The 24,449-nt window shown below is 46.8% G+C and overlaps 1 protein-coding gene across 2 annotated transcripts; it reads right to left on the bottom strand.

Moving 5' to 3' along the window:
* Positions 1–428: 428 nt before the first annotated feature.
* Positions 429–22,834, bottom strand: FN3K (fructosamine 3 kinase). 2 transcript variants are annotated; one of them, XM_053569275.1, is made up of 6 exons: positions 22,560–22,833; positions 21,270–21,421; positions 17,942–18,033; positions 17,295–17,377; positions 2,287–2,409; positions 429–918 (listed from the first exon to the last, which is right to left on the bottom strand). In XM_053569275.1, exons 1-6 carry the CDS (start codon positions 22,698–22,700, stop codon positions 580–582), a joined length of 930 nt encoding a protein of 309 aa, XP_053425250.1. In that variant the 5' UTR covers positions 22,701–22,833; the 3' UTR covers positions 429–579. The 2 variants fall into 2 exon arrangements, with proteins under 2 accessions (XP_053425250.1, XP_053425251.1); XM_053569276.1 differs by lacking the exon at positions 2,287–2,409 and having other exon boundaries at positions 22,560–22,834.
* Positions 22,835–24,449: the final 1,615 nt, after the last annotated feature.

The following is a 24,449-nucleotide window of genomic DNA, read 5'->3' as shown; positions in this document are numbered from 1 at the left end:
CTCCGGGCGGGGCACGAGCACTGCGAGACCGGATCTCCGCCCCCAGGCGAGTCCTAGCACTTTCGCAGGGTCCCGGAGGGGCGGAAAGCCGGGGGATGGGGGTCTCCAGGCCGATCCTTAAAGGATGACACCCCTGACTTATCACCCACTTCGGCCATCCGGACAGGCTGACAACACGGGTGCCCCCCTGCCCACGGCTAGCTCTGCAGGGAGGCGGCCGGGAGGTGCCAGCACCGTGAACTGGAGCGGGAGCCCTGAGCACCCAGGGCTGCGGCGCCAACTTCGTTGTCAGCAAACCTCAGAACGAGGTGAGTTTCTAGACGGCTGTTTCAGGAACGTCCGAACCCCAGATATGACCTGCGACAAACCTGCGAGGACCCTGGGCCCAAGAACTGGCGCACAAACTTGGACACGCAGGGACGCAGCCACACGACCCTCTACTAGCTTTATTGGTCCGGGTGCCACTGCCTGAGGGGGCGGGGCTGGTGGGGAGGCCGATGTGTAGGGGGGCTGTGGGGGGGCTGATGGGTGGGGGCTGGCGGGCGGGGAGGCAGGGGCGGGCAGGCGCGGGCGGCCCCGCTACTTGAGCAGCCGCTTCAGGGTGCCCAGAGACGGGCCGCGGTACTCTGGCCCGAAGTGGTTCCAGTGGTTTAGGTAGTTGAACAGCTGGTAGAGCAGCAGCCGGCGATCGAAGCCCGGCGCGCGGGGCAGTTTGCGGTGGTAGGCCGTGAAGAAGGGCCTGGGAAAGCCCCCGAACATCAGGGCGATCGCCAGCTCAAACTCGGAGTGGCCGTAGAAAGAAGACGGGTCGTACACGATGGGCCCCGCGTCATCCTCTGCCACATTCCCCGCCCAGAAGTCCCCGTGCAGCAGGGCGGGGACGATCTCCAAGCCCTGAAACAGGTCCGGGATCTTCACCTGGGAACGGGGTTGTGCAGAGTGATTGTGACCGCGCACTGGGGCGTGACTCGGGTCAACCACAGAACTTTCTGCCAGGCCGGAGATCGGGGCACCAGCTCCAGGGGTGCAACTCGGACCCTCCCATGCTCACTGCTAATTTACAGCACTAGCGACTTACACGCAGAAGAGACCCCTGATGGTCACAGTTCCCCTGTCTGCAGGCCATGAACCAGTTTTATCCCTAACTTGCCAGCAGACTCTCGCTGTTATCTCAGTACAAGGAGGTATTATTAGCACTTCTTAGGTATCCTGCTGGTTATTTCATTAATGGGTTTAATAAAATGTCTTTGATGCATGCTCACTTTAGATTTAACATGTTAATTCGTCTAACATTTTGAGAGTTATGTTTTGAAGCCAGTCACTCTGGGGCACCTGACTGAGGGGGAGGAAGGGTAAGAGTGGACCAGTGTTAGGAGTAATGAGAAAAGTAACAGATGCGCACGGTAGTTCACTGGGTAGGGCCCCGACCACATACACTGAGGCTGGGTGTCTGAACCTAGACCAGACCAGCTAAAACAAGGACAACCGCAAAAAATAAAATAAATAAAGGCCGGGCATTGTGGTGGGCACCTGTAGTCCCAACTATTCCAGAGGCTGAAGCAAGAGAATCACTTAAGCTTGAGGTTGCTGTGAGCTGTGAGCTGTGACCCAACAACACTACCCAGGGCAATAGCTTGAGACTGTCTCTCAAAAAAAAAAAAAAAAAAACGAAATAAAGAAAAGGAACAGTATGTTCCACCATGTACAAGGCAAACACCTGTCTCCCTGAGGAAGCTCTGAGGCTAAGGGTACTTGGCATACCTCCTGGGGGGGGGGATACAACAGGGAAGGGACCTTAACCAACAAACACAAACATAACCTACTCTTTTGTACCCTCATATTAATCTGAAATGTTTAAAAATCAAAAGAACCTACAAATTATTTTCAAAAAAGAAAAACCCATGTGGTGGGTGCCTGTACCCAGCTGTAGTCCCAGCTACTTGAGAGGCTGAGGCAAGAGAATCAAAGCCCAAGAGTTTGAGGTTGCTGTGAGCTGTGACGCCATAGCACTCTACCAAGGGCAACATAGTGAGACTCTGTCTCAAATAAATAAATAAAAGAAAAACTGTGAAGATAATTACCTGGTGACCCAATGGGCACAGCCAACTTAGGAGCCAATGTCTTCAGTTCTCACCCCCCTCCCCTCCAGTTTCCTGCTCAGGCCAGTTATCAGGCCCTAAAGTATCCACGACTTAGCCAGCTCTGCTCCAGGGCTGTTTTATGAGAGGCCCCCACACGAATGTTGGGGGAGTCCTGAAAGGACAGCCTCATGACTGCTGTGCCCACCTGCAGCCTGGACCAGAGTTCTCGTGCTTCTCGGTCAGCATAGTCCTTCTCAATGAGGTCCAACTGTGCCTGCAGCCGGTGCCGGGTGAAAAAGGTCAGCCAGTTCTCCTGCCATTCATTCACCTGGACAATAAGGATCCAAAGACCATTACACATGGGGTCTGCCTAAACCCCCAAAGCAAGCACTATAGCTAGTATGCCAACAAGGGGATATGACAGAAACATAAAATACTCAGCAAATCCAAAAAAGGGCACCTAAGGAGGAAACGGGACAAACAGAAAACAAGTCATAAATAACAGACTCAAACACAGCCCTATCAATACCCACACTAAAGGTATTACAATTTTTCAAAAACAGTTAAGTGAAAGAGATTGACTAGTTGGAAAAATAAAGCAAAAACAACTATTAGTTTTGTGCAAAAAGGCACTTCATTTATAAAAACAGAATTAGGTTAAAAGGATAGACAAGATAAACCATACTAACACTAGTTGAAAGAAAGCTAGAGTGGCTATATTAACATCAGACAAAGCAGATTTCATAGCAAAGAATATCACCAAGTATAAAGTCATTTTGTAACAAAAAGGGGTCACTTGATAAAGAGGACATCATCACCTAAAATGTTTACACCTCTAATAACAACATCAAAATACATTAAAATAAAATCGAACTAGATAGATTCCAAAGCCTGCTAGGGAACAAAATGTGCCACATAGCCCCTATTCGTATGTTGAACCTCTAACTCCCACAGTGACTATATTTGCAGAAGAGGCTTTTAGGAGGTGATTAGGGTTAAAGTCATAAAGGTGAATTCCTAATATGATAGGATTAGCAACTTTGTAAGAAGAACAGATAAGGATTTATTTCTCTCTCCAAGCACACACAAAGACCAGGCAAGGACACAGCAATAAGGCAGCCGCCTTGCAAGGCGGGAAGAGGCCAGCACCTAGATGCACCTATGGCCTTCTAGGTCCTTAAGTGTAGCCTTTTGACAGAATCCAAATTTTACAGAACAAATCCTTTTATTTTTATTACTGTACTTTTGCTCATCATTTATATATATATATATATTTTTTTTTTTTTTTTTTTTTGGTTTTTGGCCGGGGCTGGGTTTGAACCCGCCACCTCCGGCATATGGGACCGGCGCCCTACCCCTTGAGCCACAGGCGCTGCCCAATCATTTATATTTTTTTAATGAATGTATTTAAAATACCAAAAAATAAAATAAGTTTCAGTGAAATAACCCTCTGACCAGCACAATTAGAACATGAGTCCGCCCAGAAGGGCTAAAATGATACTGCTATGCTCAGGATTTAATTCTAATTTCCCCTGCCTGACCGGCTCAGCTACCGCACCAGGCTAAGAATTTGGTTGGTAAGAATTTATGGGGGTGGAATACCCCAGTACCTTAGCTATTGACAACAGTACACTGTGTTTCTATTTGAAGTAGAATTTGTGAATAGCTACATAGTTCGACAGTTTTGTTTAATTCTATCTGCTTAACAGCCCATGAAGTCAAAGAAGACCAAGAGAATGCTTAAGGAAGAAAGCAGATTTTTTTTTTTTGAGACAGAGTTTCACTTACTAGGTCACCCTTGGTAGAGTGCCGTAGCATCTTAGCTCACAGCAACCTCAAACTCTAGGGTTCAAGTGATCCTCTTGCCTCAGCCTCCCAAGTAGCTGGGACTACAGGTGCCTGCCACAACACCCGGCTAAGAAAACGGATTTTTAGGGCGGCGCCTGTGGCTCAGTGAGTAGGGCGCCGGCCCCATATGCCGAGGGTGGCGGGTTCAAACCCAGCCCCGGCCAAACTGCAACAAAAAAATAGCCGGGCGTTGTGGCGGGCGCCTGTAGTCCCAGCTGCTCGGGAGGCTGAGGCAAGAGAATCGCGTAAGCCCAAGAGTTAGAGGTTGCTGTGAGCCGTGTGACGCCACGGCTCTCTACCGGAGGGCGGTACAGTGAGACTCTGTCTCTACAAAAAAAAAAAAAAAAAGAAAACGGATTTTTAATGAGTATTGGTGATTGCAATATTGTCTTGTTTCTGCTAAAGATACCATGATGTGCTTCTTTGTGATACTGCAATATCAACGTTAAAGAAATTCAGTGCTCACCAACATTATAACACTCATAAGAACCACAAGTATTTTAAATTAGAAGGAGAAATACAGGCTCAGCACCTGTGGCTCAAGTGGCGAAGGCGCCAGCCACATACACCTGAGCTGGCGGGTTCAAACCCAGCCCGGCCCGCCAAACAACAATGAGGGCTACAACCAAAAAAACAGCCAGGCGTTGTGGCAGGCACCTGTTGTCCCAGCTACTTGGGAGGCAGAGACAGGAGAATCACTTGAACCCAGGAGTTGGAGGTGCTGTGAGCTGTGATGCCACAGCACTCTACCCAGGGCAACAGCTTGAGGCTCTGTCTCAAAGAAAAAAAAAAGGGTGGGGATGGCGCCTGTGGCTCAGTGAGTAGGGCACCGGCCAGGCCAAACTGCAACAACAACAAAAGAAGGGGCAGCCCCTGTGGCTCAAAGGAGTAGGGCACCGGCCCCATGTGCCGTAGGTGGCAGGTTCAAACCCAGCCCCCACCAAAAACTGCAAAAAAAAAAAAAAAAAAGGAGGAGAGATATAGAGGTTTGTACTACAGAAATTAAAAGATGAAAAGCAAAAGTAGGCTGGGTGCAGTGCCTCACACCTGTAATCCCAGCACTGTGGGAAGCCGAAGCAGGTGGGGGCTTGAGCTCAGGAGTTCAAGACCAGCCTGAGCAAGAGTGAGATACCATCTCTACTAATAATAGAAAAGAAAAAATACTAGCTGGTCATGGTGGTGGGTGCCTGTAGTCCTATCTACTGAGAGGTCAAAGCAAGATCATTTAAGCCCAAGAGGTTGAAGTTTCTGTGAGCTATGATAATGCCAAAACACTCAACCCAGGACTACAGAGTGAGACTCTTGTCTCAAAAAAAAGGAAAGGCTATTTTTTCAAGCAACAAGAAGACGTAGAAATAATACCAGTGAAGGAATTTACAAAGTAACTTTACAAACAACTGCCGCCTTCAAGGAGAAGCTTGACTGATTGGCAGCATGAATTAGCTTTCAATTTAACAACTTCACACAGTACTTCAAAAGGAAAATACATATTATTCAACCACTTAGGAGAAATCAACTGATACCACTGACTCAGTGCAAGTTTTGTACTTCACTGGAGTCATAACAGAAAATTTTCTTTGCTACAAAGAATTACTCACTTTGGATACTCTTGCAAATAGAACAAGTTGAAGAGATATCTTCAACAACTTTCAAGATAAATGTTGTGAAGTTGAACTGAATTTGGCAATGTATGTACAGACAGTGCAGCTTCCACCTTCCATTGACAGCAAAACATGAAGGGTTTATTGCACAGATTTTTTTTTTTATTTTTTTTTGTAGAGACAGAGTCTCACTTTATTGCCCTTGGTAGAATGCCGTGGCCTCACACAGCTCACAGCAACCTCCAACTCCTGGGCTTAAGCGATTCTCTTGCCTCAGCCTCCCGAGCAGCTGGGACTACAGGCGCCCGCCACAACGCCCAGCTATTTTTTGGTTGCAGTTTGGCCGGGGCCGGGCTTGAACCCGCCACCCTCGGTATATGGGGCCGGCGCCCTACCGACTGAGCCACACGCGCCGCCCTATTGCACAGATTTTTAAAAGTACGAATGTCGGCTCAGTGCCCCTAGCACAGTGGTGAGGGACAATGGCAGGTTCGAACCCGACCAGGGACAGCTAAACAACAATGGCAACTGCAACAAAAAATAGCCAAGCGTTGTGGCGGGCACCTATAGTCCCAGCTACTTGGGAGGCTGAGGCAGGTGGATTGCCCTGAGCTCACCAGATGGAGACCAGCCTGAGCAAGAGCGAGACCTCATCTCTAAAAATAGCCGGGCACTGTGATGGGCACCTGTAGTCCCAACTACTTGGGAGGCTGAGGCAAGAGAATCATTTAAGCCCAAGAGTTTGAGGTTGCTGTGAGCTGTGACACTATAGCACTCTACCCAGAGTGACATAGTGAGACTCTGTCTCAAAAATAAATAAATAAATAAATAATAAAAAAAAATAAAAGTATGAATGTCCAGGGGCTCTAATTTATTTTCATTCTATCTTGCATTAGCAAAATGTCTGCACTAAAGCTACAATTTTAAGTGACACTTTGCAACAGTAGTATCATTAACTATATTCCTGAAAATGAACATGGCATTGTCAGTTTCCAGTTTCCTAACATGCTAAAGTTCAGTGTGTATTTTCTTATCATTCTAAAGTGGCTATCACAGGGACAGGTGTTAGCCAAAATTTTATTTCTGCAAGAACAGATAGTTAAATTTTATGAAGAACAGTATGAGCAATGTGAATTACGGAAATAATATTTCTAAAGAAATGCACATTTCTGTGTGATATAGTAAATCAAAATGACTTGAATATTTCTCTCTGAGGTAAAATTAAGTCTATATATGTGATATGTGGCAAAAAGTCCAAGCATTCCAAGAAAAGCTCTCTTTTTTCAAAACACTTCTTCGAAAAGACTTTTTTTTTGAGACAGTCTCACTATGTTGCTCTCTGTAGAGAGCTATTCCATCACAGCTCACAGCAACCTCAAACTCTTGGGCTTAAGCGATCCTCTTGCCTCAGTCTCCCAAGTACTGGGACTACAGGCGCCCACCATAACACCTGGCTGTTTTTTTTGTTGTTGTTGTTGTTATTGTTGACATTGTTGTTTAGCAGGCCCTGACCTGGTTCGAACCCACCAGCCCTGGTGCATGTGGCTGGCACCCTAACCAGTGAGCTACAGCGCCAAGCCTTCAAAAAGACTGTAGGTGAACATTGTCCCCAGTTAGCAAAGGACATTGATGAGCAGGATGATATATGTGAATCATTGGAAAAATATGCAGCTGTTATAGACCTATTATAATTAGAGATTATCATGAAAAGTTCACAGACTTTGAGAATCATGAGATCACACTCAAATTAGAACGTCAGCCTCCCCTAACTGAAACTGCCAAGGCACCTAAAGAACTATGGATGAATCAATTGAGCTCTCAGTAGATGACATGTTAAAGTCATTATTTGATACTAAGAAAGATGCCATTGAAATAAGGAAAAATGCAATGGAACGCCCACACCTTCAGCAACATGCCAGAAAAATGCTCTCTTGCTTTTCAACCACTTATTGCTGCAAATCTACTTTCTCCTACCTAACCCAAATAAAGACACCCTTCAGGTCAAAAATGACTGAGACCCACCTAGAGGATCCACCGAAACTGCAGACCTCCATGCTGCAACCAAACATCCAAATGCTTTTCAACAAAAACCAACACAACAAAGTCATTAAAAGGTTAGTTACCTTGAAAATTAACAACTCACTTTCACTTTCAAAATTATTAAGTACATAGTAGTTAGATTTTTACTAAATAATGTACTTTTTAAGTATATCTAATTGAAGTATCTTAAATATGGCCTTATTTGATTATAGCTAAATTAATGCAGCTTCCAACATAAAAAGGATCTCCAACCCCCAGTATAGGCAATTTCAACAACACTATCATCTAACTAGAATGGATTGACAAATGCAGAACACAGAACATTCTACCCACTGAGGCAAGAGGATTCCTCCAACCCAGGAGTTTGAAGTTGCTGTGAGCTATGACACCACAACATTCTACCCAGGGCAACAGAGTGAGACTCTGTCTCAAAAATAAGTAAATAAATACTCCACCTAATAACAGCCTTATATATGTTTCTTTTAAGTGCACATGAAGCATATCCCAAGATAGGTCAGACCTCTTTTGGTATATGTGAGCCATAAACAAATCTTCATAAACTGCTAAGGATTTAAGTCCTACAAAGTAAATTCTGTGACAATGGAATTCAATTATAAATCAACAGAAAGACCTCAAAGAAATCACCAAATATTTGAAAACTAAATAGCACTTCTAAAATCTATGTAATGAAGATATCTAAAAGGAATTTAGAGGCTCAGCACCATAGCTCAGCAGCTAGGGCACCAGCCACATGCACCAGAGGTAGCAGGTTCGTATCCAGCCCAGGCCTGCCAAACAACAATGACAACCACAACCAAAAAATAGCCAGGTGTTGTGGCGGGCACCTGTAGTCCCAGCTACTTGGGAGGCTGAGGCAAGAGAATCACTACGCCCAAGAGTTCGATTTTGCTGTGAGCTGTGAAACCACATCACTCTACCAAGGGCAACATAGTCAGACTCTGTCTCAGAAATAAATAAATAAATAAAAACAAAAGGAAATTAGAAAGTATTTTAATTTGGGTTTTTTGTTTTTTGTTTTCTGAGACAGAGTCTCACATTCTTGTCCTCAGTTGAGTGCCATGGTATCAAGGCTTACAGCAGCACTCCATTCTAGTTAGATGATAGGCTAAGGTGCAGTGCACACAGGCCAGGTGCTGTGGCTCACGCCTATAGTCCTAGCACTCTAGGAGACCGAGGCAGGTGGATTGCTTGAGCTCAGGAGTTCAAAACCAGCCTGAGCAAAAGCAACTTCATCTCTACTAAAAATAGAAAAACTGAGGCAAGAAGATCGCTTGAGCCCAAGAGTTGGAGGTCACTGTGAGCTATGACACCACGGCACTCTACCCAGGGCAACGGCTTGAGATTCTGTCTCAAAAAAAAAAAATGCTCACAGCAACCTCAAACTCCTGGGATCAAGCAATCTTCCTGCCTCAGCCTCCTGAGTAACTGGGATTACAGACACCTGCCATAACACCAGGCTATTTTTTGTTTGTTTGTTTGTTTTGAGACAGAGTCTCATTATGTCACCCTAGGGTTGAGTGCCTTGGCGTCACAGTACACAGCAACCTCAAACTCTTGGGCTTAAGCGATTCTCTTGCCTCAGCCTCCCAAATAGCTGGGACTATAGGCACTCACTACAACACCCAACTATTTTTTTGTTGCCATTGTCATTGTTGTTTAGCTGTCCCAGGCTGGGCTTGAACCCACCAGCCTCGGTGCATGTGGCTGGCACTATAACCACTGTGCTATAGGCGCTGAGCCTTTGATTTTTTTTTAGAGACAGGGTCTCACTGTTCCTCAGGCTGGTCTCAAAAATCCTGAGCTAGGGGTGGCATCTGGCTCAGTGAGTAGGGCACTGGCTCCATATACGGAAGGTGGCAGGTACGAACCCAGCCCCAGCCAAACTGCAACAAAAAAATAGCCGGGCGTTGTAGTGGGTGCCTATAGTCCCAGCTACTCAGGAGACTGAGGCAAGAGTATCACCTAAGCCCAAGAGCTGGACATTGCTGTGAGCTGTGACACCCCAGCACTCTACTGAGGGCGACAAAATGAGATTCTATCTCTAAAAAAAAAAATCCTGAGCTGAGGCAATCCACCCATCTCTGCCTCCCAGGATTACAGGCCTGAGCCACCTCGCCCAGCCTAGAAAGTATTTTGAATTGAATGAAAATGAAAACACAACTTATAATTTGGGAGATATGGCCAGACATGGTGGCTCACATAATTCTAGTGCTGGGCGGCGCCTGTGGCTCAGTGAGCAGGGTGCTGGCCCCATATAGCAATGGTGGTGGGTTCAAGCCCAGCCCCAGCCAAACTGCAACAACAACAAAAAAAGTAGCCAGGTGTTGTGGCAGGCACCTGTAGTCCCAGCTACTGGGGAGGCTGAGGCAAGAGAATCGCCTAAACCCAGAAGTTGGAGGTTGCTGTGAGCTGTGATGTCATGGCACTCTACCAAGGGTGATAAAGTGAGACTCTGTCTCTAAAAAATAATAATAATTCTAGTGCTTTGGGAGGCTGAGGCAGCAGGATCACCTGAGGCCATGAGTGTGACACCAGCCTGAGCAAAAAAGAGACCCTGTCTCTACAAAAAAGAAAGAAAGGCTCCAAGGTACAAGATCAATACACAAAAGTCAATTTGTAAAAACTGTGTTTCTATATATTCACCACCAAAAACCACTGAAATTTTAATTTTTTTCAAAAAGTCACTCCAGGCCAGGCATGATGGCTCACAACTATAATCCTAGCATTCTGGGAGGCCAAGGCTGGAGGATTGCTTGAGACCAGGAGTTTGAGACCAGCTTGCACGAGAGCAAGACCCCCATCTCCACTAAAAATAGAAAAATTAGCCAAGTATGGTGGTGATGCCTGTAGTCCCAGCTACTCAAGGGGCTAAGGCAAGAGGATCATGTCAGACTATTATGAGTTTGAAGTTGCTTTGAGCTGTGATGCCACAGCCCTCTAGCCCGGGGTCTCAAAAAAAAAAAAGTCACTCCAAAAGGATCAAAAAATATAAAGTATTTAGGGATAAATAATTTGACAAAGACAAGAAAAAAATCTGTCAACAGAAAACATCAAAACATTGCTGAGAAAAATTAAAGAAGACCTAAGTAAATAAAGATATATAACATACATATCAAGCCAGAATTTTTTTTGTTTGTTTTTTGAGACAGTCTCACTATGTCACCCTTGGTAGAGTACCATGGGGTCACAGCTCACAGCAACCTCAAACTCTTGGGCTTAAGCAATTCTCTCTCCTCAGCCTCCTAAGTAGCTGGGACTACAGACTCCCATCACAATGGCCAGCTATTTTTTTTTTTTTTTGAGACGGAGCCTTAAGCTGTCACCCTGGGTAGAGTGCTGTGGCATCACAGCTCACAGCACCCTCCAACTCCTGGACTTAAGCGATTCTCTTGCTTCAGCCTCCCGAGTAGCTGGGACTACAGGCGCCCGCCACAATGCCTGGCTATTTTTTGGTTGTAGTTGTCATTGTTGTTTGGCAGACCCGGGCTGGATTCGAAGCCGCCAGCTCTGGCATATGTGGCTGGCACCTTAGCCGCTTGAGCTACAGGCACTGAGCCACGCCCAGCTATTTTTTTGTTGTAGTTGTCGTTGTTTAGCAGGCCCAAGCTGGGTTCGAACATGCCAGCCCCAGTGTAGGTGCCCGACACCCTAACCACTAAGCAACGGGCGCCAAGCCAAGCCTGAATATTATTAAGATATCAGTTCTCGGGCGGCGCCTGTGGCTCAGTCGGTGGGGCGCCGGCTCCATATACCGAGGGTGGCGGGTTCATATCCGGCCCCGGCTGAACTGCAACCAAAAAATAGCTGGGCGTTGTGGCGGACGCCTGTAGTCTCAGCTACTCGGGAGGCTGAGGCAGGAGAATCACTTGAGCCCAGGAGTTGGAGGTTGCTGTGAGCTGTGTGATGCCACCGCACTCTACCGAGGGCCATAAAGTGAGACTCTGTCTCTACAAAAAAAAAAAAAAAAAAAAAGATATCAGTTCTCCCAAAAATTGATGCATAAATTCAGTGCATTTCCAATAAAATCCCAGCATGCATTTTTTGGTAGAAATTAACATATATGATTCTAAAATTCATGCAGAAATGGAAAGGCCCTAGAATAGCTGAAATAACTTTGAAAAAGAAGAACAAATTTGACAACTCACCCAATTTCACAACTTTTTATAAAGCTATAGGAATCAAGACATTGTGATGTTGGCATCAAAACAGACAAATTAATCAATTCAACAAAACACAGGACCAAGGACAGACCTATATGTATGCAGAGAATTGCTTTTTGCCAAAGGTACAGAGGCAGTTCAGTGCAAAAAGAATACTCTTCCATTTTTTTCTCTTTGAGACAGAGTCTTACTCTGTTGCCCTGGCTAGAGTGCCATAGCTTCAACCTAGCTCACAGCAACCTCAAACTCCTGGGCTCAAGAGATCCTCCTGCCTCACAGCCTTCTGAGCAGCTGGAACTCTACATGTCTGCCACAACATCTGGCTAATTTTTTTTTCTATTTTTAATAGAGATGGGGTGTTGCTCTTACTCAGGCTGGTCTTGAACTCCTGCACTCAAGCGATCCACCTGCCTCAGCTTCTCAGAATGCTTTGATTTACAAGTGTGAGTCTGGCTTAGTAGAGTATAGTCTTTTCAACAAAACCTATTGAGGCCGGGCACAGTGGCTCACACCTGTAACACTCTAAAAGGCCAAGGTGGGTGGATCACCTGAGCTCACAAGTTTGAGACCAGCCTAAGCAAGATGAAAAACTGAACTTCAATCTATATCTTGTACTGTATGCAAAAAATAACTTAAAATAGATCAGTGACCAAAATGTAAAACCCCAAACCAAAACACTTCTAGAAGTAAATGTAGGAGAAAACCTTTGTGACCTCATTTTAGGCAAAGATTTCATAGATGGGGCCAGGCACAGTGGCTCATGCCTGTTATCCAGCACTCTGGGAAGCCAAGGTGGGTGAATCGCATGAGCTCACAAGTTTCAGACCAGCCTGAGCCAGAGGGACACCTCATCTCTAAAAATAGCCAGGCATTGTGGCGGGCGCCTATAGCCCCAGCTCCTTGGAAGGCTGAGACAAGAGAATAGCTTAAACCCAAGAGTTAGAGGTTGCTGTGAGCTGCAACGCCACAGCACTCTACCCAAGGCAACAATGTGACAATTCCTCTGTTTCAGGGAAAAAAAAAAACAAAACAAGATTTTGTAGCTGTAACACAGCTACAACAATTAATTTTCTTTTAATTCATAAAAGAAAAATTGATAAGTTGGACTTTATAAACATTGAAAACTTTGCTCCTTGAAAGATACTTTCAAGAGAAGAATAAACAAACTGGGAACAATTATCTGCAAATCGTATCATTGGTAAAGGGCTTATATCCAAAATACATAAAGAACTCTCAAAACTCAATCATAAGGAAAAAAACCTAAGGCCGGGTGGGGTAGTTCGTGCCTGTAATCCTAGCACTCTGGGAGGCCAAGGCAGGTGGATTGCTTAAGTGCACAAGTTCAAGACCAACCTGAGGAAAAAGCGAGACCCTGTCTCTACTAAAAATAGAAAAAAAAAAAAAAAACTGAGGCAAAAAGATCACTTGAGCCCAAGAGTTGGAGCTTGCTGTGAGCTATGATGATGCCACAGCACTCTACCCAGGGCGACAGCTTAAGACTCTGTCTTAGGGGCAGCACCTATGGCTCAGTGAGTAGGGCACTGGCCCCATATACCAATGTTGTTGGGTTGGAACCTGGCCCTGGCCAAACTGCAACAAAAAAATAGCCAAGCATAGTGGCGGGCGCCTGTAATCCCAGCTACTCGGGAGGCTGAGGCAGGAGAACCAGCTAAGCCCAAGAGCTAGAGGTTGCTGTGAGCTGTGGCACCACAGCACTCTACCAAGGGCAACAAAGTGAGACTCTGTCTCTAAAGAAAAAGACTCTGTCTCAAAGGGGAAAAAAAGCAACCAAAAAAAACCTAGTCACAAACTAAGCAAAATATTTGAACAGATGATTCACCAAAGAAGATATACAGTTGGCAAATATGCACATGAATAGATTTTCCACATCATTAGTCATCACTGAAATGCAAAATAGAATCTCAATGAGATAATACTTCATACCCACTAGGATGGCTATAATTCTGTAAAACAAAATATATCAAGTCTTGCCATGGATGTGGAGGAACTAGAACTCTCATACACTGGAATGTAAAATGGTACAACCACTTTGGAAAAGAGTTTGGCAGTTTGTTAATGAGTTAAATATGGGGCCAGGGCCAGGGTTTATAGGGCTCACTCCTATAAACCCAGCCCTGTAGGAGGCCAAGGGAAGAGGCTCATTGAAAGCCAGGAATTTTAGACTAGCCTGACTAACATAGCAAAACTCCATCTCTACAAAAAATAAATAGAAATTTATTTTAAATAATAAAAAATTAAGGCTTGGCATCATGACTCAAGTGGCTAAGGCGCCAGCTACATTCGAGCTGGCAGGTTCGAATCCAGTCCGGGCCCACCAAACAACAATGATGGCTACAAACAACAACAACAAAAAAATAGCCAGGCGTTGTGGCAGGTGCCTGTAGTCCCAGCTACTTGGGAGGCAGAGGCAGGAGAATCACTTGAGCTCAGGAGTTGGAAACTGCTGTAAGCTGTGATGCCATGGCACTAGCTTGAGGCTCTGTCTCAAAAAAAAAAAAAAAAAAAAATTAAAAGGCCAGGTGTGGTGGCTCACACCTATAATCCCAGCATCCCAGCACTTGGGAGGCTGAAGCAGGTGGATTGCCCTGAGCTCACAGGTTCAAGACAGGCCTGAGCAAGAACAAGACCTCATCTCTAAAATAGCGGGGCACTGTGATGGGCACCTGTAGTCCCAACTACTTGGGAGACTGAGGCAAGAGAATCACTTAAGCCCAAGAGTTTAAGGTTGCTGTGAGCTGTGACGCAACAGCACTCTACTGAGGGCGACATAGTGAGATTCTGTCTCAAAAATAAATAAATAAATAAATAAAAATAAAAGAAAAATTAGCCAGGCTTAATGGTGCATGCTTATAGTCCCAGCCACTCAGGCTGGCAGACTGTTTGAGGCCAGGAGTTTGAGTCTGCAGTGAGCTATGATAATGCCATAGCATTCTGGCCTAGGTAATAGAGGGAGACCTTGTCTCTAAAAACAAATAAACAAAAAAAGTTAAATATGAACCTACCATATGACTCATTCCCCTCCTATGTATTTATCCAAGATAAATGGAAGCATTTGTCCATACAAAGACTTGTACACAAAGGTTCATAGAAACTTTATTTGTAAAAAGCAAAAAGTGGAAACAAGGCCAGGCATGGTGACTCACACCTGTAATCCTAGCATTCTGAGAGGCCAAAGCAGGTGAGTTCAAGACCAACCTGAGCAAAAGTGAGACATCATCTCTACTAAAAATAGAAAAACTGAGGCAAGAGGATCACTTGAGCCCGAGTTAGAGACTGCTATGAGATATGATGCCACAACACTCTACCCAGGGTGATAGCTTGAGACTGTGTCTCAAAAAAAAAAAAGAACTGGAAACAGATGTCCCTCAACAGATGTCCCTCAACAGGTGAATGGATAAGCAGATTGCGGTTTATCCATACAATGGAATGGACTCTGGACACATGCAACATGGATGAGTATTGTGGATGAATATCAGAATGAGTATGCTGAGGGCAAGAAGCCAGACAGAAAAGAGCACATATCTTATGATTCTATTTGTACTAAATTCCACAAAATGCAAACTAATCCATAGTGACTGGAAGTAAATCAGTGGTTGCCTGGAAGCAGGGTACGGCAGGAGGAAGAGGTTACACCAGGAAGCGCAAATTCTAAGCCCCTACCAACTGACTTGACCCTTTCTTGCCCAAGAGGACTCCAGAAAAATGTTAAAACTGAGTTTCCAGCCATAAATGGAAAGGAGGTTGGACACACCTCCTCACACCCCTCCCTTTTGGAGTTTAGATACAGTCAAACATTATTGATGTTAAAATAAAGATTATAAAATAAAGATTATAAGACTGGAGCAGAGCATGTGGCTCAAAGGAGTAGGGCGCCGATCCCATATGCTGGAGGTGGTGGGTGCAAACCCAGCCCTGGCCAAAAACTACAAAAAAAAAAAAAAAAGATTGTAAGACTGACAGAACAAACTCTTTATGGCAATAAGATCCTAAATTACAAACAGGAACTAAGGCAATGCAAGGCAAAGATGAGGTCAGGTCTTATAAACCATAAAAGCTTGTTAAGAGGCTTTTTTTTTAATTAGCCCAGTATAATGTGGCCTACTTTTCCAACCTGACTCTGGCATAGTATCACATGACAGCAGACCACATATCTTTTCCTTTCTACTGACTCCCAAGTCTTCAGACAAAGCTTTCTTTCTTTAAATAATTACAAATCAAAGAAGCTCTAAACCCATCTATAACCTATATGGCCCCTTCAAGCTGTTCTGCCTTTTCAGGCTGAACCAATATATACCTTCCATGTATTGATTTATGATTTTACCTGTCTCTGTGAATATATAAACCCAAACTGAGACCCCCACTACCACAGGTGCACTTTCTCAGGAACTTTTGAGATTGTGCGGCTCTAGGTCACTGTCACTCATGTTCAGCTCAGAATAAACCTCTTTAAATTATTTTATACAGTTCATTTCCATTAACATTGTCCACAGTAACCCAAAGAGTCAAGTAAGACTTCAAAGAGGAAACAGATTTGAAAGAATTTCCCCTGCAGGAAGCAATGGCTTTAAGCTGGACTGACCCCTACATAGTAGGCACTGTATACCCAGTAAAGGAAAAATACGGTCCAGTAACAGCTTCTTCCAGGTAGGATAGGGTCACTGAGCCATCTCAGGAGACAAGCCGCCTTTGGAACATCACAGGTTTCAAAGATGATGATTCCAGGGGCCCCAGTATTATTCATTCATAAAAAGGAATGCCTTTTTAAAAAGGTAATACATTTCCACACAATGGAATGTGTGGACCGCAGTGAGGAATGAAGCATGACACATGCTAAGACATGGATGACCTTGAGATTATTATGCTAAGGGCAGGGAGCCAGACACAAATGCCACACACTGTTCACTACATGTACACAAAATGTCCAAAATAGATACATCCGTAAGAGACAAAGACTGGTGGTTGCCAGTGACTGTGGGGAGGGAGAATGGAAGTGAATGCTAACAGGTGCTGCTTTGGCATGATGAGAATGTTCTGGAATTAGACAGAGGTGATGGTTGCACAACATTGTGAATATACTAGATACCACTGAATTATTTACTGTAAAATGAGGGGTTTGTGGTATGTGACATATCTCAACTGTATCTCAAAAACAATAATAATGTTTTTAAAGGCCCAGGAGAATTGCTGAGTGACCAGGCCCTGACTGCGCCTGCTCTGCTACCCCACTCCCACTCTCTTTGGTCCCTCATCCTCCCCACCTAGGCACTCTCCCATGCAACCTTTGCATTCCTGTTTGGGACATTGTTCCCCCTGCCCCACACCCTTCCACTCCATCGGAGCTGAGCTCAATGAAGTTCTACATCTGCTCTCCGCAGCTTGGATTCTGCTTTCAGAAATCAGGTGGCCAATCCTGCTGGTGCTAGGGGGGCTAAAATTCTGTCACATACAAGGAGCTGGTGTCCACCACTGGGGTATCAAGGGATGGCCATCAGCTAAGCAGGCATCCTTGCTCAGGTACTCACCTGTGGGATGAAGCCGCAGCAGGTCACCGTGTGGAAGCCGAACTTGCTCACATACTGAGGCTCAGCACCCTCAGCCCCTTGGCCTGTTGACAGAGATCCTTGGCCTGAAAGAGCTGCTTGTTTCTGTCTTAAACATCAGACCTCAACACAGCACCAGTACAGGCCTGGGCTGCATATATCACAAAATGAGTGGTCTGAGGATTTGGTAATGGTTAGTAAGCATATGGCTTTTTAAGCACGCTGCCTCAAGCACAATGGACAGCAACCTCAACTCTTGGGCTCAAGGGATTCTCTTGCCTCAAGCACAATGGACAGCAGGGCTGGGTATAAAAGGGGTCATGAGCAAATTCTAGTTGTTTATCAGCTCCATCAAAATTCTCATTTAATAATCTATTTTATTATTTTTTATTAAATCATAACTTTGTACATTGATGCATTTATGGGGTTCATGGTACTGCTTTGGTATACAATGTGAAATGTTTACATTGAACTAAGTAACACATCCTAATAATCTCATTTTCATAATGCAGTATAAAGGAAGACAGTTTGCAACTCAACCTGGAATTAAAATGCCACCAAGAAGTACCATGAGCACCACTGTAGGGAGGCGATACAACTGCGTCAAGGGTACACAAAAGCCACCTTACCCACTGTGTTCTCCTTCTTCTTCAACTTCTCCCTGAGCCTCTGGTTATAAAGGTGCAAGTCTGCCATCTGGTCTCCAAGTTTTGATGCCTGACTGAGGAGAGAAGAAACATAGCCGATTAAATAACAAATAAACAGGGTGGCACCTGTGGCTCAAAGGAGTAGGGCACTGGCCCTGTATGCTGGAGGTGGCGGGGCCAGGGTCAAAACTGCAAAAAATAATAATAATAATAAAATTTAAAAATAACAAATAAATAATGACATCACCCAGTATATTCTATTTTGAGAAATGTTTTAAATACCTTAAAATCTACTCTCTGGGCTTGGCGTCCGTAGCTCAGTGGTTAGGACACCAGCCAATACCAGGGCTGGTGGGTTTGAACCCGGCCCAGGCCTGCTAACCAACAATGACAAATGCAACAAAAAAATAGCCAAGCATTGTGCCAGGCACCTGTAGTCCCAGCTACTTAGAAGGCTGAGGCAAGAGAATCATGTAAGCCCAAGAGTGTGAGGTTGCTGTGAGCTGTGACGCCATAGTACTCTACTGAGGGTGGCATAGTGAGACTGTCTCAAAAAAAAAAAAAAAAAAACTATTCTCTGTTCTTTGAAAAGTTAAAAGTGCGCACCAGGCAATGACCCTTTCCAAGAAACAAAATTGTGTAAAATCAACAGAAGGGATTAGGCAGGTGAGCTTTAGCAGAATTTTAGGTACTGGGACTTAAGAGGCCAATGGTCAAGGGCTGAGCGCAGTGGCTCACGCCTGTAATCCCAGCACTCTGGGAGGCCAAGGCAGGTGGACTGCCTAAGCCCACAGGTTGGAGACCAGCCTCAACCAGAGTGAGACTTCACCTCTAAAAATAGCCTGGTGTTGTGGCAGGTGCCTGTAGTCCCAGCTACTCAGGAGGTTGAGGCAAGAAAATCCCTTGAGCCCAAGAGTTTGAGGTTGCTGTGAGCTGTGACATCACAGCACTCTACCAAGGGCAACATAGTGAAACTCTCTCTCAAAAAAAAAAAAAAGAAAAAGAGGCCAATGCTTAAAAAATAATATTAAGTGAAAATTCAGCTCCCAATTTTTAGAAAAACTAATGTAAATCACATATACAAAAGAGCGAAAATCTTATACCAAAATGTTAATAGCAGCCATTTTTTGCTAGTGAGTGGCTTCATGTCTTTATGTGAATCTGTATTTTCCACATTTTATACAATGATATGTATGACTAATAATTAGAAAAAAATGTAAGGACTGCAGATAATTAATGTATCAGCCTCATTCTGCCCAAATGGACCTGGCATTAACCTGTTGACTGCGAACACCTATAGGCATTCAAACAAGATGTTTATTAGGTGTGAACAATGCCTGTGGGTGTTGTTTACTTGGCAAACAAAAACTTTACTACATATTACTGTTATGCTGCCTCACTTGAGGAAGTAAGAATCATACAGTTAGTTCTCAATATTTTTCATAGTTGTGCCTGAAATAACTGAAACCAACCAGGGTGAACTGATCAGTAAGCGACCACAGAACGTCCAGTAGCACTGTGTAGCATAACGAGTGTGGCTCTCGATGCTCACCTCACTTGGCACGTTTCATTTCTGAGTGCTCTGCAGTTAGAAGATTAAAGCACCACAACGCAGCAACTCCCAGCCTTTTTGGCACAAGGGACCAGTTTCATGGAACACAATATTTTTCCATGGGGCAGGGAGATTCTGATATGAGTCTGCAAGCAACTGAATTAATATGGTCTCTGTGCAATCGAACCTCTCTGCTAAAGATAATCTGCATTTGCAGCCACTCCCTGGCATCACTGCCTCAGCTTCGCCTCAGATCATTAGGCATTAGATTCTCATAAGGAGCCACAACCTAGACCCCTCAAATACACAGTTTACAGCAGTGTCCCTGCTCCTATAACAATCTAATGGCACAGCTGATCTCACAGGAGGTAGAGCTCAGGTGGTGATGTCAGTGATGGGAAGCAGCTATAAATACAAATGGAGCTTGCTCTCACCTGCTGTCTGGCTATTCACCACCTGCTATGCAGCCTACTTCCTAACAGGCCACTGATCAGTACCTGTCTGCAGCCCTGGGGTTAGGGACCTCAGCTACAAAGTATATAAAGGAAGCGGTAAGTTCAAATACACTTATGTTACGCAGCCTCAATACAGTCACACTAACCTGAAAAACCTAGTCATATATCAGAAAGCAATAATTTTTTGTCTCCATTAAAAATGGCAGGGTGGGAGTTAGATCATATTCTTCTTAGTAAAGTATCTCAAGAATGAAAAAAAATAACCAATGTACTCAATACTATTATGAAATCAATATATAATCACCCACACTTTCATATGAAAGATAAAACACAATTATAGACCAAAAAGGAGAGAAGAGGAGGGCAAAGGGAGGGGAGAGGGGTGGATGAGTGGAGGGAGGGTAATTGGTGGGACGTCACCTATTGTGCATATTACAAGTGTACATGTCAAATACATTAACAGTAGAGTACAAATGTCTAAACACAGTAAGTGAGGTTGCTATGAGCTATGACACCACGGCATTCCACCCAGGGCAACAGCTTGAGACTCTGTCTCAAGAGAAAAAAAAAAGCCAAATGCGGTGGCTCACGCCTGTAATCCTAGCACTTTGGGAGGCCAAGGCGGATGGATGGATGGCCTGAGCTCACAGGTTGGAGACCAGCCTGAGCCAGAGAGAGACCCCACCTCTAAAAATTAGCCAGGTGTTGTGGCCAGCACCTGTGGTCCCAGGTACTTGGGAGACTAAGAATCGCATCACTTAAGCCTAGGAGTATGAGGTTGAGCTAAGACCCTGCGGCACTCTACGGAGGGTGATAAAGGGAGACTCTGTCTCAATTAAAAAAAAAAAAATTGCAGGGTAGAATTCTTGGCCCTGCCTCTGGCCCCTGAGAAGAATTATGTGGGCAGCTCAGCAAGAGGCCACTTCTTCTGTCCCTACCTCTGCCCGTCTTTCTCTGTATATATATGTGTGTGTGTGTGTGTACACTATGAAAGTTTTGAGACAGGCTGTGTTACAGTCCATTATTTCACTTCCAGGGAACACCATTGACAGCTTCCTGATTGACTAGTGCAAGTTTCAACTTGCTGGCATATCCGTGTTGCTGGGAGGGCTTCATTGTTTCTGTCTGGGTGGATTTCACATTTCTTGATTTTGGGGTATTTCAAAACTCTCATAATGACCCACATATGTGCGTGTCCCTGTATGTGTGGGTTTCCCCATGCGTGTGTCATTGTGTGTTTGTGGATGTGCCCTGAGTACGTGCATGCGTGTGTGTGTGTGTCTGTGTCTCCACACACACTTACCTGCTCAAGCTCTTCATCTTCAAATGTTCCATCACAAAGGCGGCCCCGCCGCCGGGTAGGTCAATCACCTTCAGGGGCCGCGGTGCCCGCACCAGGCCTGTGCTGCGCAGGGCCTCCAGGCTGGCCACCTCCCCCTCGAACATCTGCCGGGCCTGCGCGGGGGACACGGCTGTGAGCCTCGTGAGTTCCCCAGCTCGGCCCCAGCAGGACTTGGAGCCAGCAGAAACCACCTTGTGGGACCCACGAAGACTCTGAGCCACTGACACCAGCTGGGAGGCAGGCATCGGGCCAGATGGGGTGCAGGTGGCCTCTCTGGACACGAAGCTGCAAGGATGAGGCTGAGCCTGAGGCCCGAGCTCCGCTGCCCTTGGGGAGGAAGCACCTGCCTTGGGGCCCGGGAGGCAGTGGGGCGGACGGGCTGGCTTTCCCACCTTGCCGGCCCTCTCTGCCAGGGCATCGGTAGCGTCTGGGGACCAGACAGCTGGGAAGGAGCCCCACACCTAGAGCCCCCATGGGGGCCCAGGCGCCCTCCTGTTTCTAAAACATTATCACACGTATCCCAACTTTAAATAAGGTGGACTCCCACCCACACACAGCAAGCTTCCACGCCAGCACTGGTTCATTAGGGTGAGTTGGAAGCCCCTGCCTACAAGAACGCGCGCGACTGTGGACACCTCTGCTCCGACGCACCTGCCGCCGCGCACGCACCTCAACTCAAAGCGCCTCCAGCCGGCATCGAACCCCCGAACGTGCAGAGTGGAAAACACTTGGCCTCAGACCCTTCCTCCCTGGGCCAGAGCCCCGCTGTGCCCGCGGGGAGGTGAAGCGTCCACCTGGGCGGCCTCCAGGGCCGGCGCGAAGCCTGAGCTGCGCCGGGACCCAAAACTCCGAGGGGCCTCGGGCCTGCTTCCCACTGCCGAAGAGGACGCTGGCCCAGAGCGGAGTAAGGGACCCACGTCGCACCTCCCCCCAGCTGACAGTTAGAAAAAGCAACCCCAAAGGGGCGGCGCCTGTGGCTCAAGGGAGTAGGGCGCCGGCCCCATATACCGGAGGTAGCGAGTTCAAACCCAGCCCTGGCCAAAAAAAAAAAAAAAAAAACAAAACTGCAAAAACAACCCCAAAGCCGGTGCACGGACGCAAAGGGGTGGAAAGTGGTGGTGCAGCACAGACAAAACCTTGGGCCCCCACAGAAGGCCCGAGCCGAGCTGACCCTGCAGGCGACAGAGCCGGCGGTCGGGGACTCAGGGCCAGCGCAGGGACGCCCCAGAGCCTCTGCCCGCCCGGCCGCACCTGCGTCCTGCGGTTGACCTTGACGAACACTGGGCCCGCGTCGGTGTCGTAGGCCCGGCCTTCACAGATGTAACCACCGCTGGGGCTGCCAAAGGCCCGCAGGGTCGTGGTGCGCAGCTCCGCACGCAACAGCTGCTCCATGGGGACTCCAGGCCCGCAGCTACTTGCAGCCGGCGTAGGGAGCGTCCTGTGCTCTGCCTCCCGCCCCGCAGCCACACCGCACCTCTTCGCCGGAACCCCCACCCCCAAGCGTTCTCCTGTGCTCCGCCCCCTAACACATCCCCTCGCCCCACCCCAACTCCCCGCGTTCCCCCCGCCCCGCCCGGCGCTCCTCTTCTGCTCCCGCGTTAGACCAGGGGCTCCACAAATCCCGGCGATCCGTGGGGGGCCTGGAGAAAGGGGGCGAACCCCCACCCCGCGGGACCCAGACAGGCCAGGCTTCGGGACACAGGGCTCAGGCAGGCTGGATCCCCACACTATCCGCACAGGGCTGGGCCTCGCCTGGCCTCGCCCTGGCCGGGCCCTGGGGACCAGGTGACCTCAGAGATAGCGGCTGTTGCCATCAGGAGTGGGGTCAGCGATTAGAGACAGACACGCCCACGTGCGCGCAGGGGAGGTGCGTGCCGGGCCCAGGCTGTCTGTACCGCACCTCCCTCCACTCTCCTCACTGACCCCTGAGGACCGTGCTCAGCTATGCCGCTGTTAATTTAGCCCAAAGTGAGTTTCCTTTACCAAGTAAGAGCCTAGGAAGAGAGATTTGGAGCTAATAATGACATTTATTGGAACTTTTACTATGCTAGGGCGTATGTGGAAAGTCAGCTGAGCCTGGCCTACATCCTGTGAAAAGGCCAGGTCCTAGGCTCCCCCTTTCCAGATAAGGAAACCGAGGCATAGAATGATTAACTTGCCCTGAGTCCCAGTGCTGGAAAGTGCCAGGGGGCCTGAAAGTGTGTGTGACTTCAGAACCCCTTAAGTCTCCAAAAGCAGCCGCTAGCAACAGAGCCATTGTCCACCCAGAACACCCTCCCACACCACACTGCTGCCCATGCTTTGCTTCTGGCTGCCCAGCTGCCAGCCCTGCAGCTCTTTTCCTCCATAAGATGCCTCTTAGGAGCCAGGCCCAAGATGGCGGCCAAGTAACAGCTTCCTTGCAACTGGGCATGATGAGTCTGGGGAGAGAAGACTCCAGGCATCTCTGGCTGGTGGGATCCACCCAGAAACATCCCTTTGGGGACACAGGGAGTCAGTGAGAGACTTCTGGACCCCATGAGGAGGACAAAAGCAGTGGAGAACTGGCAAGTGGTTGCGTGTGTTCCTTCCGTCTAATCCCACAGGCAGCAGTGAAATTGCAAACTGGAAAGGCCTTACCTGTGAGCTCTTTTGGTTTTTTTGGACTTTGCACTCAGTTGAACCACCTTGGGAGAACTTGGGCAAGAGTGCAGAGGACTTTAAGCATTGTCTAGGGCCCAGACTAAGCTGCTGAGCTGGATGGAACTACTAGTTTGGCTGTGGGCCTGGCAAAGCCATTGTAGGAGAAATCCTTTGGCAAGCTCCGCCCTCAGGGTCGCAGAGCAAGGATCAGGCAGGAGCCTGTAATCTAGTGAGGAAGCAGTCTAAAGGTGGGGACTGAAATGCCTTACAGCCTTAGCCCTCAGGGGCATAGCATGAAACTGTTGTTAGTATACTGGGTAAGTGGATAGCCACTTCAGGAGTGATCCCAGCAACAAGTGCTTTCCTGGGAAAGCTTGTGCTTAGCCAAGGTTAGCGGTTTAAAGTGCCTTTTAAGCTGACTGAGGACTGATTTAGGCTCTCCACCCTGCAGAGTTTGACAAATCAGCAGAGGCCTCCAGTATCCATCTCTTGCAGCTCTACCAGCATTGTGATTAACAT

The sequence above is a fragment of the Nycticebus coucang genome, chromosome 18, assembly GCF_027406575.1.
Source record: "Nycticebus coucang isolate mNycCou1 chromosome 18, mNycCou1.pri, whole genome shotgun sequence".
In the NCBI taxonomy this organism is placed as follows: Eukaryota; Metazoa; Chordata; class Mammalia; order Primates; family Lorisidae; genus Nycticebus; species Nycticebus coucang.
The sequence above is the reverse complement of the archived record's forward strand: the minus strand, read 5'-3'. Positions and strand labels throughout refer to the sequence as shown.